General features: G+C 48.3%; 1 protein-coding gene across 1 annotated transcript; it reads left to right on the top strand.

Annotated features, from left to right (window-relative positions):
- Positions 1-1,601: 1,601 nt before the first annotated feature.
- On the top strand, positions 1,602-2,360 carry LOC121860372 (piggyBac transposable element-derived protein 4-like). The gene has a single exon (XM_042357492.1). It carries the CDS (start codon positions 1,602-1,604, stop codon positions 2,358-2,360), a length of 759 nt encoding a protein of 252 aa, XP_042213426.1.
- Positions 2,361-17,069: the final 14,709 nt, after the last annotated feature.

Raw genomic sequence — 17,069 nt, 5'->3', positions numbered from 1 at the left:
TTTTGAAAAATTTCTGGATCATGTACTGCTCACCAGTTGCTGTATTTCAGTGGAAGACATCAGCAGACTTTGGTCACATTCGAGATCACCATCATTTTATGTTTGTGTTTGTTCATATTCACTGTGTCCACATGTGATAGCTGTTTTGGTATCACATTAATCGGTATAATTAAGTTTTGGAACTCTTTCACCCTTACACCCCGGGTGACGTTCCAGAACGCCCACCTTTTCTCACCACTGTTTGAATGACCATCCGGGGTTAACAGGTACCAGCGACTATTTGTCTGTCATAGCACAGAGAGGGGAGCGTGGGTGGGCTCAAAGCCGTCAGTAACCCTTCCCCAGTCATCATGGAGAGTTGACCCTCACCTTCCACTCTAATCAAGCGTCGCCGCCGGCGACCGTGCGTTGGATGATAGCCAGCTAAGGAAAGAACTATTTGATGTGAGTGCTGTAGTGGTCGAATCTGGTGAAAGTGGTGAAGAAGCCAGTGATTATATGCTTAGTGGTCCTGATGATAGCATCGAGTTAGAAGATGTATAAGAGACAAGTGAGGAAGATCAATGACGCTGGCAGCGAGGCCCGCCCAGAACGGCGAAACCCCGCTGTTAACGCTCATAGGAGCGTTATTGGTTTGTGCTGGATTATAAGACCCTTGTCGTTGACGCGATGAGTATAATTCGGTCAAAACCTGTTAAAGAACAATTCACATATAACAAATGCTGGTATATCAGGACACACAGTTTGAATAGTATGATCAATATACAATACATAACCTATTAACCTCTTAAATATAACTCACATGTTACAACTACTGATACATCAGGACACAGTTTGTATAATATGATCAATATACAGTACATAAATACACTTATTAAAGTTATTTAGAGTTCTTAGAGGATTTAATAGTTCACAATCACACTCACGTTTTGGGGTCTAGGGTTTGACCAACGAGGACGAATACAATATCTTCTTGTTAGATGTTGGTAGGAGCGAAATTCTAGATGGTATCTCTATGATAGACGGCGATTCTCTGCCCCTCAGGCAGTCATACGGCTGCTACCTCCAACTTGCTTAGTCAGCTATCATGAGTAGAAAACAGTTTCTTTACTGAACATGTGGCCGGCACGTAGCGCTAACAACCTCAGCAAAGTTCGTTGTCAACACTCTGTCTCTCCTCTCACCCTCTCTCTCTCTCGTCAAGTTTATCTTACTGTGGCTATCCCTCTCTTTCTCTCTCTCTCTTCTAGTTTATCTTACTGTGGCGGTAACACCCGCCGTGCACTCACGGCTCAGACGAGGGACAACAGATACCTTTGTTTGGTCTGATGGCAGTAATTTTCAGCCTGGCATCCCTGATTTCAGACTATCATCAGGTGGAATTACTCCTGATTTTCCTTGTACAGAGGAATCACGTGAAATGGAGTATTTTTGTGCTTTCTTTGATGGTGCAATCATGGACTTACTGTGTACCGAGACAAATAAAATTCTATCTGTACACGTGTGATGCTTACCTAGGCCCTGGACCCTCGCCACACATGCGTCGATAGAGTGATGTCGGTGTTTCCGAACCGTATGTGTTTTTTGCATTACTGATGCTGATGGCACCTGTGAAAAAACATGTACTTCAGGAGTACTGGATATCTCCTGATGACATCACAACAACTCCATTGTTTGCAAAATTAATGTCCAGAGACCGGTTTGCCTCCATCCTACGTTATCTACACTTCGTAGATAACAACATTCCTGTGGCTGGTGATAGACTATGGAAAATAAGGAAAGTTTTTACAATGCTGAATGAACGTTTTATGAAGTTCTTCAGACCGTTTCTGAATGTAGTGGTGGACGAGTCTCTGGTGCTTTTCAGAGGATGTGTTGTTTTTAGACAATACATTCCCTCCAAACGACATCGCCTTGGGATCAAGTTCCTTGTGCTGTGTGACTGCTGTACTGGGTATGTCTTAGATCTCGTTGTTTACACAGCAAGTGACGTAGACATACCCAAGGGCGACCCACATGGTTTCTCTGGCACTGTAGTCAAGAAACTTATGGACCGCTACTTTGGAGGGAATCACGTCCTCTACACTGATAATTATTATACTTCTCCTGCCCTGGCCAAGTTCCTACTTGAACATGACACAGGTTTTTGTGGGACTGTACGCAAGAACAGGAAACACTGGCCCATGTTTACTGGTAAACCTGCACGAGGAGAGATCCAGCTGATTCAAGCAGACAAAATGCTTGCAATACGCTGGCATGATAAGCTTATTGTGCAGATGCTGTCAACCGTGCACAAGGGCAAACTGGTGGACAGTAAAAAAAAGGACTGGACCACAGGAGAGGTCATGAAAAAAACCTGACGCTGTCGTGGACTACAATGTCAAAATGCGGCTCGTGGACAAGAGTGACATGCAGGTTGGCGCAATTAAGTGTGTACTGAAATGTGTCAAATGGTACAAAAAAATGTTCCTACACCTCCTGGACATCACCATCCTGAATGCGTAAAACTTGTACCTTGTAAAAACCGGGAAAACCCTCTCTCGGGGTTTTTCAGAAGCAAGTTATAACACAACTCCTAGAGAAGTATCACAACATTGTGGCAGCTGTACCACAACGTCACAGCCAAGCAGGTCTACCTGACAGACTCCTTGCACGTGACTGGGTTGTTCATCACTGCCTTGACGACCTCCCAACTCTTCAAGGTGGTCAAAAGGTGCAAAGACGGTGATATGTCTGCAAGAACACCACAAAGCGCCCAGCTAGGAGTGTGACGTTGGTCTCTGTATACCTTGCTTTATGGAGTACCACTCTATGAAAACATTCTAAAACAATGTGGCACGTGCTGGTAAATAGTATAAATAGTAGTGTAAGTGTATATGTTAAGTACAAAGTGTCAGGGTATCACCAACACCACCACGTATCACCACCACCACTACCTCAGCACCCTACGTGTGGTCAGAGGGAATTTTCTTGGTAATTACCTTCTTTTGTTTTTTATTTTTCATAGTTTGTCCATTTTATCATGTTGTATCAAAGTAATATTGCTAAAAGTAGTGTAGTTGTATTGTAGTGTCGTATTACAAGATGATAATGCAATGATTATGTTATAAATGTATTTATTTGTGGAATTATTATTCCGATAATTATTTGTATGACATATGTACTCTCCCGAACACAAAGACAGCCAGACAGGGTGTGTCAATTTAGGGGGTGAACTGGCTAAATTGAAAATCGAGTAATTTGGTAGCAATTTATTGTAGTCTTTAAGCATGCAAAACAATATTCTGGCATAAATTTTTTTTTATAATAAGTCCTACCTACATCAAATGGATTTTTAAATGTACATATTTGTGAATTTATAACATAACCAGCGTTTGCACACATGTTACTGTTTCAAGTTTCAAATTATTATATTTTATTATCCGTAGTCTATTTGAAAGTAACCAATGCCTTCATACTCTCTTTGCTTTGGTTTCTTGTCATCAGTAGTCTGTTTGCTATTTGTGCTTTGATGTAACCTTCTCGCCTCTCGTGGCTGTAAACATGGCCCGCTGCTTCTGTGACCATTTTCACACATCTCTCCACAATTTGAGTGTGGGAAGGCCACTTCGGCACCTGCATTGGAGTCTCTTTAAGGTTTCTCAATTCTTGGCTAGTTAGACTTGTTGTCAATGGTGGCTCTAAGACTTCCAAACTCAAGTCAACCAATTCTGACAATTTGGTGGCATTGACGTTTATTGGGGGAACTTTTCTTGAATGAAACGAACAGTCTCCCAACTGGTCGCCATCTATTAGCGTTCCTCTAATCTTTAGAATGACTTCTACAGCCTCGGTTCGGAGATTGGTACATTGACTGCAAAGCATTGCTTGCTTCTGATCGAGCATACCAAGCGGACCTTCTTGCCACAGGTAACACGATGTCCCTCACTACCTTCCTCTGTGTTCTTACTAGCTGCAATTGAAACAAAAGGTGATTGGGCCCATCCACCCACATAGGATTAAGTTTCACACTAAACCACTGGGGAAGATAAACTCCAATAATAAATTCAACAATTAACCTCAAATTCTTCAGCACTTTGCCCTTCAATTCGTGTTTGGAAATCCAAATCCTGCAGAAACGAAGAGCTGTAGTTAACCAACGGCTGTGACTGACAGGTCCAATATCCAAGAGAGCCAATGACTGAGGCACTTCTCCTGATCTTATTGCTTGGGCAATACGATAAGCATAGGATTGATCTGTGCTGAGATCTTTGATGACTCCTTCAGACAACGCCGGAAGGGGAGGGCCAACTTCGATCTTTGGAAAGGTTGTATTTATTTCTAGTTGTGTTGCTTCATCCAGCATGATGCCAAGGGGACCTGACCACTTGTTGTTGCTCTTTGTAGGACCATCAAGTTCCTGGATGAGATGACGAAGAGGTAGCTCGCCTGTATGTAAATCACATACAATCCAAACAAGTCTTCTTCCTAGTTTTTCTCTAAATGCGTCATTACACCCCCCTGCCATCCGGTGTTCACTGCAGTTGAATCTCCACCAACAGCCTGCAGTGAACTGCCAAGTCCTCTCTCCTGAACCCAACATAAAATATGATCAGCAATGACCTCTGCATGTTTCTTTCCTTCTACTTCAGTTTCGGGAGCAAAGTGAAACAAAAACCGACCACCAGGCTCAGAACAGACAGAGTAGTGTTCTTCTTTGATGAGACCTGGAAACTTTCTGTTCACTCCCTCTACTTCTAGCAAAACTTTTGTGTCATCTATTCTTCCATCAAACAAAAGACAGGAGAGCCCTCCCTCGCTTAAATCTTTTTCATGCTGATCAGATATTTCCTTCATTATTTTTTCTTGTGCTCTTCTAATTTTATTATGATTTATCACCAAAGATACATCCTCTCGGCTGATGAGGCCTGCATCTATCCAAGCGGCAGTTGCAATTTCTGCAGCCTCACGAAGTCCAGCATGGTGGCTAATACTAGCTAAAGCAATGTTTGAAATATTTCTTGTGTTGTATTTCATTTTCTTTGGTAAAGGTTCAGATGGCTCTTTGGAACTATCATCTGATGTTGCTTCCTGTTCATCAGAAGAACTATCAAAGAAGTGATAAACATCTTGACACAGCTCTTCCTCTCTTTGGATGGCTTCTTCACTCTTCATTTTCTTCTTTTGTTCCCTCTCTCGGATTTGTTCTTTCTTCTTGGCATTAGCAATCTGCTTCTTTGTTTCTGAATAATCTATTGAACCCATTTGCATACTTCCTTGGCCTTCTGCCTTTGTCCTCTGTGCCTTTATAAATTCAAGCTCTAAAACAGGGATCTTCTTTTCACGAGGACAACCACAATCAATGTGGGAATTATTTTCTCTTACCTGAGTGAGAACAGTTGAATTCAGAACATAATTGTATGGAGCACTTGCAGGTCAAAATGTCAAACAGAGTATCAAGTGTGTGCAGAAATTCATTTTTCCTGGCCAAGTTTCCTTTACCAAGTGATGTTTCAACTGCTTTGTGCCATAATTTCGTTAGTTTTACCTCAATAGTTCGACACTGATTAATCACAGGTGGTTTGAATAGTGCATTAGCTTTTGTCCATTGATGCAGAAGAGGGACTATCATGTCATTTATGAGTTCTTTATCTGTATAGTTCCTTCTGTCCTTTGCATTTTTTTCTCGAAGGAGTAACCCTAATCTTAGCATGTCTCTCACTGTTGGAAGTTCTGATACAGGAAGCTCCTTCCCTTTACCAACTAGCAGGCTCAAGTGGGTTGACAACTGACTTCTTGTCTTCAATTTTGACATCTTAACACTATCTGACAAATAGAAAAATATTTCAATGTTTCATAATTCAATTGTTGTTTCAAAAAATATCAATTTGTTTATCAAAAATGCTGTAACAGAAATAACATAATAATTTCTTAGAACATAATGTTTTATACAATGATATAAGTAACTGCGACAATCAATATGCCCTACTTACAATAATTAAAATGTAGAATTCGTCTGGTAGAGTAGGTGCAAGTGCAATGAGAGCAAACCACCGTCTATGATATCTAGAAGGAGAGTGAGCCGGGCGCCTTATCCTCACGCTTGGTACAAGTCAAAACAAGAATTAAACTGTCCCACACGGAGAGCCTGTTCATGTTCATGTTCATGTTCTGACATGCATATTGTACACAAGCTATAGAACCATAAAATACTCCATAATCCATATGCTTACATGAGATTAGTTAATATCAAGTGAATAATTCTAATCAAGTCTCATTAATTTGTTGAAATACTGATATTTGAAACTTTAAGGTATAATTGATGTAGGTGAGGGTTATTTCAATTCATTTTTGTTTGCTAATCTCAAGTTTAGACATAAAGAGGCACAATATTTTGACTACCAAATTTGATTTTTAACATGTTGACAAAATTGACACACCCTAGCCAGACAGCCTGGCGACAGATTGCGTGTGTGTCGCCGAGCACTTTTTTTATGAAAAGTGATGTAAATAAAATACATTCTAAATGAATTCTTTATAGGAAATAAGTTGTTGTTGTTGTTGTATAGATTATCGGACCGTAGTCCGACACGGGCCTTTGCCTATAGGCGGCCCGTTTGGTGGTTCCGGCTGGAGCTCCAGGAGCAGCCAGACCGGATTGGGATTGGAGGTGGTCCCACCTGCAGATTGGAGGGATACTGCAGGTTGCAAGTGTGAGCGGACCCCCGATCAGTGGACGCTTACCACCGGCCCCCACTCTTGGACGTGGTCAGCCTCGGAGTGGCGCGCCCCCGAACTGGGGTCCGCACTTGCTGGGAGAGGATGCTTTCTAAGCTATCTGGGTGGTGGGTATCGTGTGATGACCCGGAGTAGGTGGCGAATGTGGTCTGTGTGGGCCTTTCGGGTTAGAGTGGCCGCTGGTGTTGTGTGTGTTTCTTGGGAGATTTGAGTTCTGTCTCGGAGGCTTTGTGTGACCTCGCAATCGAGGAGATAGTGTTCAAGTGGGTTGGCTGCTGGCTCCAGACAGTAGGTGCATTCCATGACGTCGTTTCCGATCATCTGCCAGGAGCATTTGTACCCTAGTCGTAGTCGGTGAAGGCTGACTTGGGTTTGTCTTGGAGTTTTCTTGTCTGCGAAAGGTGGTTCCCCTTTTGTGGCCGCCAGGTACCATTTGGCTGATTGGGAACCAGCGTTGAGTGCGTGAAGGAAGCTCTTTTTGATGTGGAGCTTGGTGGTCTTTCTGAGGTGATTCTTGATCTGTTGCACACTTGCTGGAACTTGGATGTGTACGCTACTAGAGCGTGTAGCTGCCTTGGCTGCTTCGTCTGCCACGTCGTTTCCTCCGATCCCTACATGACTGGGAATCCAGTGTAAGACGACTGGTCGGTTTTGGCTTTGGAATTCCTGTAGCTGTGCGAGGATCGAGGTGATGATGTGGACGTTGTCTCTTGGTTGACTGTGTTGTAGTGCCTGCATGGCCGATTTCGAGTCCGTGTGAATTATGACGGACTTGTTGTGTTGTGTTGCAGCGTGTTGTAGGGCCTTTGAGATTGCTACCAGTTCTGTTTGTAGGGTGGAGCAGTCGTTGGAAAGTCTCCATTGGAGGGTCTGACCTTGGGTGTAGAAGGCCGCTCCGGATCTGTGATGTTTTGGGTCCACCGAGCCGTCTGTGAAGTATGATGCTGCATCAGCCGGTGTCTCGGTGGCTATGGCTTGGAGAGATATTTTTTTGAGGTCCTCCTTCTGGAGGTTTGCTTTACTGTCGCCGAGGTCGGTGAATTTGAGTGTGGCTGGTGGAGGGCTCCATGGTGGAGGAACAGCGTAACCATTGTCTCGTGTGTCTTGGTTGTTCTTGACGAGTGTTTCTGCTTGCAGGTGTCGGATGACCTCGCTTGCCTCGTGCGACCAGGTGGCCCCTCGCACTCTGTGGTCGAGGTGGAGGGAGGCACTGATTCGAATCTTGGCAGCTGTGGGCTTGTCTGCCCTGCAGATTTTGGCGAGGAGACCGGCTGTCACCTGCTTGACTCGTACTGCCAGGGGTGGTAGCTCGGTTTCCATTTGCAGATTGCAAATTCTGGTCCACATGGGTGCTCCGAGCATGGTCCTGAGAGCATTGTTTTGAATGACTTCTAGCTTAGCTATTTGGTTTTCTCTCAGTCCAATGAGTGCTGGAGCACTGTAATCTACCAGCGATCTGATGGCGGCTGTGTAGTAGGCTTTGAGCACATGAAGGTTTGCTCCTGCGGATTTGCTGGTGAGCGACCTCATTATATTGTGTCTGCTCTTCGTCCTGTGCCTGAGATACTCGAGTTGCGGCTTGAAGGTGAGTTTCTGGTCAAAACAGATTCCAAGACACTGGTGGGCGTTGGTCCAGACTACCGGCGTGTTTTGTATGGAGAGCATCTTGTCTGGTGTGTCTGTGCAGATGGCCATCGCTTTCGACTTGGCTGGATTCATCTTGAGTCCAAGTCTGTTGCACTCCTCTTCTATAAGTTGGAGTGCGTGTTGCGTGTTGGCTAGTCTGTTCGATCCTCTTACTATGAGCTGTAAGTCGTCTGCATAGCATAGGAGCTTGGCTGTTTGTCTGAAGGGAAGTTTGACTAGATTTTCCATCAGGACATTGAACAGCATTGGACTGAGGATGCCTCCTGGTGGGGTTCCGTTTTCGTGGACCCTGTAGCTTGAGGTTGCTCCCTGAAAGCGTACTCGTGCTTCTCTCTGTGTGAGGTAGTTCTGGATCCACCCCAGCAACCTTCCTTTGACGCCTTTTTTAGCGAGCGTAGTTGTAATGGCCAAAGGATTTGCTAGTTCGAAGGCTTTCTCCAGGTCGAGGAAGACCACCAGAGCTGGTTTGTTGTCCACTGTGCTGAGTATCTCGGCGATGTTGTTGCCTGTGCCGGTGTTCTCGGTGTAAGCAAAGATGTGAGGGTGTGGGCTGCCTACTTTCCACTTGAGTCGGTTGAGAGCCATTCTTTCACCCGTCTTCGCTATGCAGCTGAGAAGGGAGATCGGCCTCGGTTTGTCTGGTTCTCTGGGCTTCGGAATGGGCTGTATATCTGCCTTCTTCCATTCCGGTGGGAGTCTTTGTGCTGTCCACGAAGCATTGATGGCTTGCAGCAGAGCCTCGTGTCCGGCTGTACCGGCATGAGAGAGCATGGAGTAGGTTATCCTGTCGGCCCCTGGAGCTGTATCCTTGTTTCGTTTTAGCGACTTCTGGAGTTCTTGCTGGTTGAATGGTCTGTCAGTGTCATCTTCACTGCTGCAGGCCTCTTGGATCATCTGGAGTCTGACCTGTCGCAGACGCCGTTGTGTCTCCTCCGCCTGTCTCGGGAGGTTCTTCGTTGCTGCTCGGTCAGAGAACAGTTTTGCAAGTCTCTCGGCTTCCTCTTCTGGGTTGGGATGAGTTGGTGGTGGTGGTGTTGCCTTCCCAGATGCCCTTCGGATCTGGGCCCATATCTTGCCAAGGGAGGTGTGCTCGTTCAGTTCGGAGCACCACTTGAGCCAGCTTACGTTTTTAATTTCTTCCTTCTCTTCCCTGGTATCCTTAACTATGACTTGCAGGAGATGTCTGTTTGTTGCCGTGGGATGTCTCCTGTAGTTTCTTCGGGCCATGTTCACTCTGTGGTTGAGTTCTTTCACCCTGGGACAGTAGTACCAGTAATCATTGTACTGTCTTGATGTGGGTTTTGTTTTTGGGATAGCCTCTTCTGCCGCTAGGTGAAACGCCTCGACCAATTGGTGGTGGAGGGTTGTCTCATCCACGGGTGCTGCGCCGGCCGGCTGTGATTTTTCGCGCCACTTAGCCAGGTGTTTCTTGAAGAGTCCCCAGTCTGCCTTTTGAGTGTTGTATCTCCATCTCGGGGGGGGTGGAGTGGGGAGTTTGTTCACCTTGAGCGTTGTTAGGGTGGCGAAGTGGTCACTGGTCAGCGTGGGGTGTATCTGCCAGGAGGCCGAAGGCTGTAGTGCACTGGAGACGAAGGTCAGATCTAGCCTTCCTCCCCTAGTGTGGGTGGGCTCTCCGGTGTTCAGGAGGCAGATCTCGGGTGTATCTTGAAAGGTGGTGTATAGGTGTAGGCCGTCTTCATTTGTGGGGCTTGCCGAGCTTAGGAAGGGATGATGTGCGTTGAAATCCCCTCCTATGAGTGTGGCGTGGTCGGCGGCCGAAGCAAATAATTGAGTAACCTCCAGTGAGCCCCTTGGGTTCTTGTAGATGTTGTGAACAGTTAATTCTCGTTCTTGGAGGGTTACTTTGACGGCCTGTGTCTCGATGTTTTCCCCACATGGAAATTGCTGCGTGACATCGGCGGAGGGTATGCTTGACTTGACCAAGATCATACATCCTCTTGTTGACGCCTGCGTGAAATGCCTCCTGTATGTCTTGTAACCGCTGAATTTGAAACAGTGGTGTTCTTGTAGAAGTGTTTCTTGTAGGAGTATGATGTCAAGCTTGTCCTTGGCTGCTGCTTCTTGTAGGAGGTGTTTCTTGTTTTTGATGCCCTGAGCATTCCATGTTAGGATGTTCAGGGTGCTGACGTTTTCCACCACTGTTTCATCGGGGACTTCTGGTGGTCCTCGATGGAGATGTCCAAGTTCGATTCCAACTGAATCAGGTCCATGTCTTCGTGTTCTGTGGTTTTTGCCTTCTGGGCCGTGGTTCGGTTCAGGGGAGTTGAAACGTCCAGTTTCTTTCTGGGAGCTGTCGGTATCTTGGGAGCTGTCGGTGTCTGGGGTTCTCTGGTGGCCTTCTTCGGTGTAGAGTGTACCTCGGCTGTTACTCGTGTGCGGACCGGCGTGGCTTCCTCCACTGAGGTGGCTGGAGCTGTGGCGACTTGCCCGAGGACGCTCCCCATGAGTATTTGGAGCTGTGTGGGTTGGATCTTGTGGCCCAGTAGTCCGGCTAGGCCCTCCGCGAAGGATGTCAGTACCTTGGCTAGGTCTGATATGTGTATCATTCCTCCTGGTGCCTTGGTGTGTGCTTCTTTTGTCTTTCTCGTGGTTGTCGTTGTCTGCTGCTTGGGTGGCTGAGGTGTGGCTGTAGTGAGGCCCGGAAACTGGGCTGCACTTTGGGTGTTGACTGGCTGAGGAGGTTGTCTTAATTGTTTGGGCCTTTGGGTTCCCCACACGAAGGTACTTGGTGGGGCTGGTGTGTAGGCGGTGGGGGCCGGTCTTGCTGCTGGTCGGTTTGCCTGGACCCTCTTTGTTCTCTCGGAGCATCCAGGATTCCAGGTGTGGTGTTTGCCCCCGCAGTTGGCACACTTGGGGGCAATTTTTTCCCCATTTTTCAGCTTGGTGAGGCAGGACTGTGTGCCGTGCTTCTGTGCGCAGACTGCGCAGATTTCCCTGTACGTGCACCTTGTCTGATGGTGCCCGTATTTCTGGCATCTGAAGCATCGCAGGGGCTCTGGGACGAAGGGCCTCACTTCGTAGATCCCCCAGGTTTTGAGGTCTATGGTGCTGGGGGTGAGCCGTAGTGCGTTATGAGGACTTGTTTCGTGGTGGCCGTCTTGTCGGACAGGGGAGAGCATCTCTCGGCTTTTAGGATCTTCGGGTGGTTCTCCAGGGGTTCGAGAGGTAGTTCCTTTGGGTACCGGAGGACTACCGACTTCATCAGTTTCTGGGCGGGGTCTAGCTTGGTTGAAGTAATGGTGGTGGTGTTTTGTAGGTAAGTGTCGAGGGTGGTGGCGGAGTTCTTGTCTTTGGGGTGCACGATCATCTCCCCCTTTAGGTTGGGCCGCACTGAGAACTTGGCCAGTGGGTTTTGCTTTTCCATCTCTGTGACGGCGGCATATGTTGTTTTTGCGTCCGTTTTCGTGATCCGGAATTTTGGCAGTGTCGTTGGAGGTGAGCTGGTGGTGGTGATGGGTGCCTTGGGGGCTGCTTGACGGCAATCGTTTCCCGAAAAGGCACGTCGGCGTTTCTTATTTTCTACCTTCGTCCAGTTGTCCTCAGTAGCGGTAGCAGTGGTGGTGGTGGTGGAGGTGGTGGTGGTGGTGGAGTTGTTGGAGGTGGTGGCAGAGTTCCTAGTTTTCAGGGCTTCATTGAAGGCGCGTAACTGGTCTGCTTTCTCTGTGCGAAGCCTGTCGTGGTTCGGGTCGTCAGGTTGGCGGTTCAGGCGGGGATCGCGGTTAGGAGGGCGTACGCGCTCCATAACCGGGTTTTTTTATTTTTTTTTTATTTTTTTTTTTATCCTACCTATTCCGGTTGAGTAAATAGCAAAGGAATTACAGCACTCCCCACTAGCTGGTGGTCGTAGAGTGGTTCCTGAGCTTCTCTCACGGAGCCCCGATTGGGGAAGCCTTCTTCCTAGTGTATGTGACTGCTCACTTATAGACGTGAGCTAAGTGTGCCTATTTGGGAAGGATAAGGATGGCTACCCTCTTTCCAGGTGGACCCGCACGATCACGGTTTTCCTGGAAAGACTCGGCTGGGGAGGGTTTTGCTCCGACCCCCTTTCGTGTTCACAATCTCCTGGGAGGGAGGTGAACAGTTACAGGGGGGACCGTAGGACGAATACACTTTTGAGGGTGCAGGTCCCTAGGCCAGAGCGAAAAAGGAAAAATGGTAGTAGAAGGAAAAGAGCTCAAACCACGCCGGGAATATCGCGCTATAACTGCTCTCCAGCTGGAGTGTGGGTCACTCACACCACTAGTGGGGAGGGCAAGCTAATGCTCGATAAACCGAGAACGCTCGTGAGTTGTTGTGGACGATGACAGTCGTGGGTGGTCCGGTCCGGGAAGATGGCCAACAATGGCACAAGGGAGAGGGCGGTCTTCAAAGTTCCGGGTCCAGCAGGAGGTCTTGTTGAGAGGTCTTCTTCGTTCAGGAGCGATGCGATGAGTGGGCGGCCTGGTTGTTGTTGTTGTTGTATAGATTGTCGGACCGTAGTCCGACACGGGCCTTTGCCTATAGGCGGCCCGTTTGGTGGTTCCGGCTGGAGCTCCAGGAGCAGCCAGACCGGATTGGGATTGGAGGTGGTCCCACCTGCAGATTGGAGGGATACTGCAGGTTGCAAGTGTGAGCGGACCCCCGATCAGTGGACGCTTACCACCGGCCCCCACTCTTGGCCGTGGTCAGCCTCGGAGTGGCGCGCCCCCCGAACTGGGGTCCGCACTTGCTGGGAGAGGATGCTTTCTAAGCTATCTGGGTGGTGGGTATCGTGTGATGACCCGGAGTAGGTGGTGAATGTGGTCTGTATGGGCCTTTCGGGTTAGAGTGGCCGCTGGTGTTGTGTGTGTTTCTTGGGAGATTTGAGTTCTGTCTCGGAGGCTTTGTGTGACCTCGCAATCGAGGAGATAGTGTTCGAGTGGGTTGGCTGCTGGATCCTGACAGTAGGTGCATTCCGTGACGTCATTTCCGATCATCTGCCAGGAGCACTTGTACCCTAGTCGTAGTCGGTGAAGGCTGACTTGGGTTTGTCTTGGAGTTTTCTTGTCTGCGAAAGGTGGTTCCCCTTTTGTGGCCGCCAGGTACCATTTGGCTGATTGGAAACCAGCGTTGAGTGCGTGAAGGAAGCTCTTTTTGATGTGGAGCTTGGTAGTCTTTCTGAGGTGATTCTTGATCTGTTGCACACTTGCTGGAACTTGGATGTGTACGCTACTGGAGCGTGTAGCTGCCTTGGCTGCTTCGTCTGCCACGTCGTTTCCTCCAATCCCATGACCGGGGGAATCCAAAGACGACCGGGTTTACTACTTTGGAATCTTCAGCTGCAAGGAGGATCGAGGGATGATGCGGATTTGTTGTCTCTTGCTGATCAGGTTAAGAAAGGCCCATGGTCAGATTTTAGAGTCCGTGTGAATTGTTTATGACGGACTTATGTTGCGGGTTGCAGCTGCGGTTAAGGCCTTTGGAGATTGCCAATTGAACAAGTTTGTAGGTGGATAAAGGGAAAGTTCTCCACTGAGGGCCCAATTGGGTGGTTCATCTATGATAAAATCCAATGAGCGGTTCAGAAGCATGATGCTGCACCGCCGGTGTCTCTGCGGCTGCGGCTGGAGATATTTTTTGATGTCTCCTTCTTGAGATATTTGTCGCGAGAGGTTTGGTAAATTTGAGTGTGGCTGGTGGAGGGCTCCATGGTGGAGGAACAGCGTAACCATTGTCTCGTGTGTCTTGGTTGTTCTTGACGAGTGTTTCTGCTTGCAGGTGTCGGATGACCTCGCTTGCCTCGTGCGACCAGGTGGCCCTTCGCACTCTGTGGTCGAGGTGGAGGGAGGCACTGATTCGAATCTTGGCAACTGTGGGCTTGTCTGCTCTACAGATTTTGGCGAGGAGACCGGCTGTCACCTGCTTGACTCGTACTGCCAGGGGTGGTAGTTCGGTTTCCATTTGCAGATTGCAAATTCTGGTCCACATGGGTGCTCCGAGCATGGTCCTGAGAGCATTGTTTTGGATGACTTCTAGCTTAGCTATTTGGTCTTCTCTCAGTCCAATGAGTGCTGGGGCAACGTAATCTACCAGCGATCTGATGGCGGCTGTGTAGTAGGCTTTGAGCACATGAAGGTTTGCTCCTGCGGATTTGCTGGTGAGCGACCTCATTATATTGTGTCTGCTCTTCGTCCTGTGCCTGAGATACTCGAGTTGCGGCTTGAAGGTGAGTTTCTGGTCAAACCAGATTCCAAGACACTGGTGGGCGTTGGTCCAGACTACCGGTGTGTTTTGTATGGAGAGCGTCTTGTCTGGTGTGTCTGTGCAGATGGCCATCGCTTTCGACTTGGCTGGATTTATCTTGAGTCCAAGTCTGTTGCACTCCTCTTCTATAAGTTGGAGTGCGTGTTGCGTGTTGGCTAGTCTGTTCGATCCTCTTACTATAAGCTGTAAGTCGTCTGCATAGCATAGGAGCTTGGCTGTTTGTCTGAAGGGAAGTTTGACCAGATTTTCCATCAGGACGTTGAACAGCATTGGACTGAGGATGCCTCCTTGTGGGGTTCCGTTTTCGTGGACCCTGTAGCTTGAGGTTGCTCCCTGAAAGCGTACTCGTGCTTCTCTCTGTGTGAGGTAGTTCTGGATCCACCCTAGCAACCTTCCTTTGACGCCTTTTTTAGCGAGCGTAGTTGTAATGGCCAAAGGATTTGCTAGTTCGAAGGCTTTCTCCAGGTCGAGGAAGACCACCAGAGCTGGCTTGTTGTCCACTGTGCTGAGTATCTCGGCGATGTTGTTGCCTGTGCCGGTGTTCTCGGTGTAAGCAAAGATGTGAGGGTGTGGGCTGCCTACTTTCCACTTGAGTCGGTTGAGAGCCATTCTTTCTCCCGTCTTCGCTATGCAGCTGAGAAGGGAGATGGGCCTCGGTTTGTCTGGTTCTCTGGGCTTCGGAATGGGCTGTATATCTGCCTTATTCCATTCCGGTGGAAGTCTTTGTGCTGTCCACGAAGCATTGATGGCTTGTAGCAGAGCCTCGTGTCCGGCTGTACCGGCATGAGAAAGCATGGAGTAGGTTATCCTGTCGGCCCCTGGAGCTGTATCCTTGCTTCGTTTTAGCGACTTCTGGAGTTCTTGCTGGTTGAATGGTCTGTCAATGTCATCTTCACTGTTGCAGGCCTCTTCGATCATCTGGAGTCTGACCTGTCGCAGACGCCGTTGTGTCTCCTCCGCCTGTCTCGGGAGGTTCTTCGTTGCTGCTCGGTCAGAGAACAGTTTTGCAAGTCTCTCGGCTTCTTCTTCTGGGTTGGGATGAGTTGGTGGTGGTGGTGTCGCCTTCCCAGATGCCCTTCGGATCTGGGCCCACATCTTGCCCAGGGAGGTGTGCTCGTTCAGTTCGGAGCACCACTTGAGCCAGCTTACGTTTTTAATTTCTTCCTTCTCTTCCCTGGTATCCTTGACTATGACTTGCAGGAGATGTCTGTTTGTTGCCGTGGGATGTCTCCTGTAGTTTCTTCGGGCCATATTCACTCTGTGGTTGAGTTCTTTCACCCTGGGACAGTAGTACCAGTAATCATTGTACTGTCTTGATGTGGGTTTTGTTTTTGGGATGGCCTCTTCTGCCGCTTGGTGAAACGCCTCGACCAATTGGTGGTGGAGGGTTGTCTCATCCACGGGTGCTGCGCCCGACCTTTCCTGCTCTACCGGCCAGGGCGCTCAGGATCAGACTGGCTGCAGCTACGGCTCTCTTACATTGGTTGGGTCCGCGAGGCGGCCACCTGGCCTGATCCTGAGCTTGGTATAAAAGACCAAGGTGGCGGGCGGAAATTTAACTCCTATCACGAAAAGCAGCAGCAGCAACATGTCAGGACGCGGCAAGGGAGGCAAGGTGAAGGGCAAGTCAAAGTCCCGTTCTAGCAGGGCCGGACTCCAGTTCCCCGTGGGTAGGATCCACCGTCTCTTGCGTAAAGGCAACTATGCTGAGCGTGTTGGTGCAGGTGCACCTGTGTACCTTGCAGCCGTCATGGAGTACCTGGCAGCAGAAGTGCTCGAGCTGGCCGGTAACGCCGCCAGCGACAACAAGAAGACCCGCATTATCCCGCGTCATCTTCAGCTTGCCATTCGCAATGACGAGGAGCTGAACAAGCTCCTGTCTGGAGTCACCATTGCCCAAGGGGGTGTCCTTCCTAACATCCAAGCTGTGCTCCTCCCCAAGAAGACAGAGAAGAAATAAGAACCCAAGGTTCGTTCACACAAGACAACCTAACCAAACAGGCTCCTTTCGGAGCCACAGGATATCACTTAAAGAGAGAAATATACGACATCAACGTTTTGCAGGATAACACTCTGTGCAAATTGAGTGTAAATGTTTTTGAATGGTGTAGATGTGAAGGGGTACTGCGGGGGCCTGGGGTGGGGGACTTAAACGGGACTTAGAAGGGCGCAGAAGCAGCAGCAGCAAGGGAGGCGACCTTATTTTCACTCTGGTTCATTGACAGTACACATTTACCAGCAGCATACATTGGAGTCATATTGTAATTGTAGACTAATCAGTGTGGGCTAGCTAGCTAGCCAATTTGGGATAAACAGCAAGAATGTAATGTCCTCAATGAAGTAATGACATAGTTCAAGATACAATAAGTGAGGTGGCCTGAAGTCTTTGACAGTGTCACATTCAATAATATAGTGCTTTGAAGGTGTATCACAAAGTTTACATGCTGAGTGTTCCGGTATGG

This window comes from Homarus americanus, unplaced genomic scaffold, assembly GCF_018991925.1.
Source record: "Homarus americanus isolate GMGI-L3 unplaced genomic scaffold, GMGI_Hamer_2.0 scaffold21663, whole genome shotgun sequence".
NCBI classification, from domain to species: domain Eukaryota; kingdom Metazoa; phylum Arthropoda; class Malacostraca; order Decapoda; family Nephropidae; genus Homarus; species Homarus americanus.
This window is presented reverse-complemented; position numbering and strand designations above follow the sequence as displayed.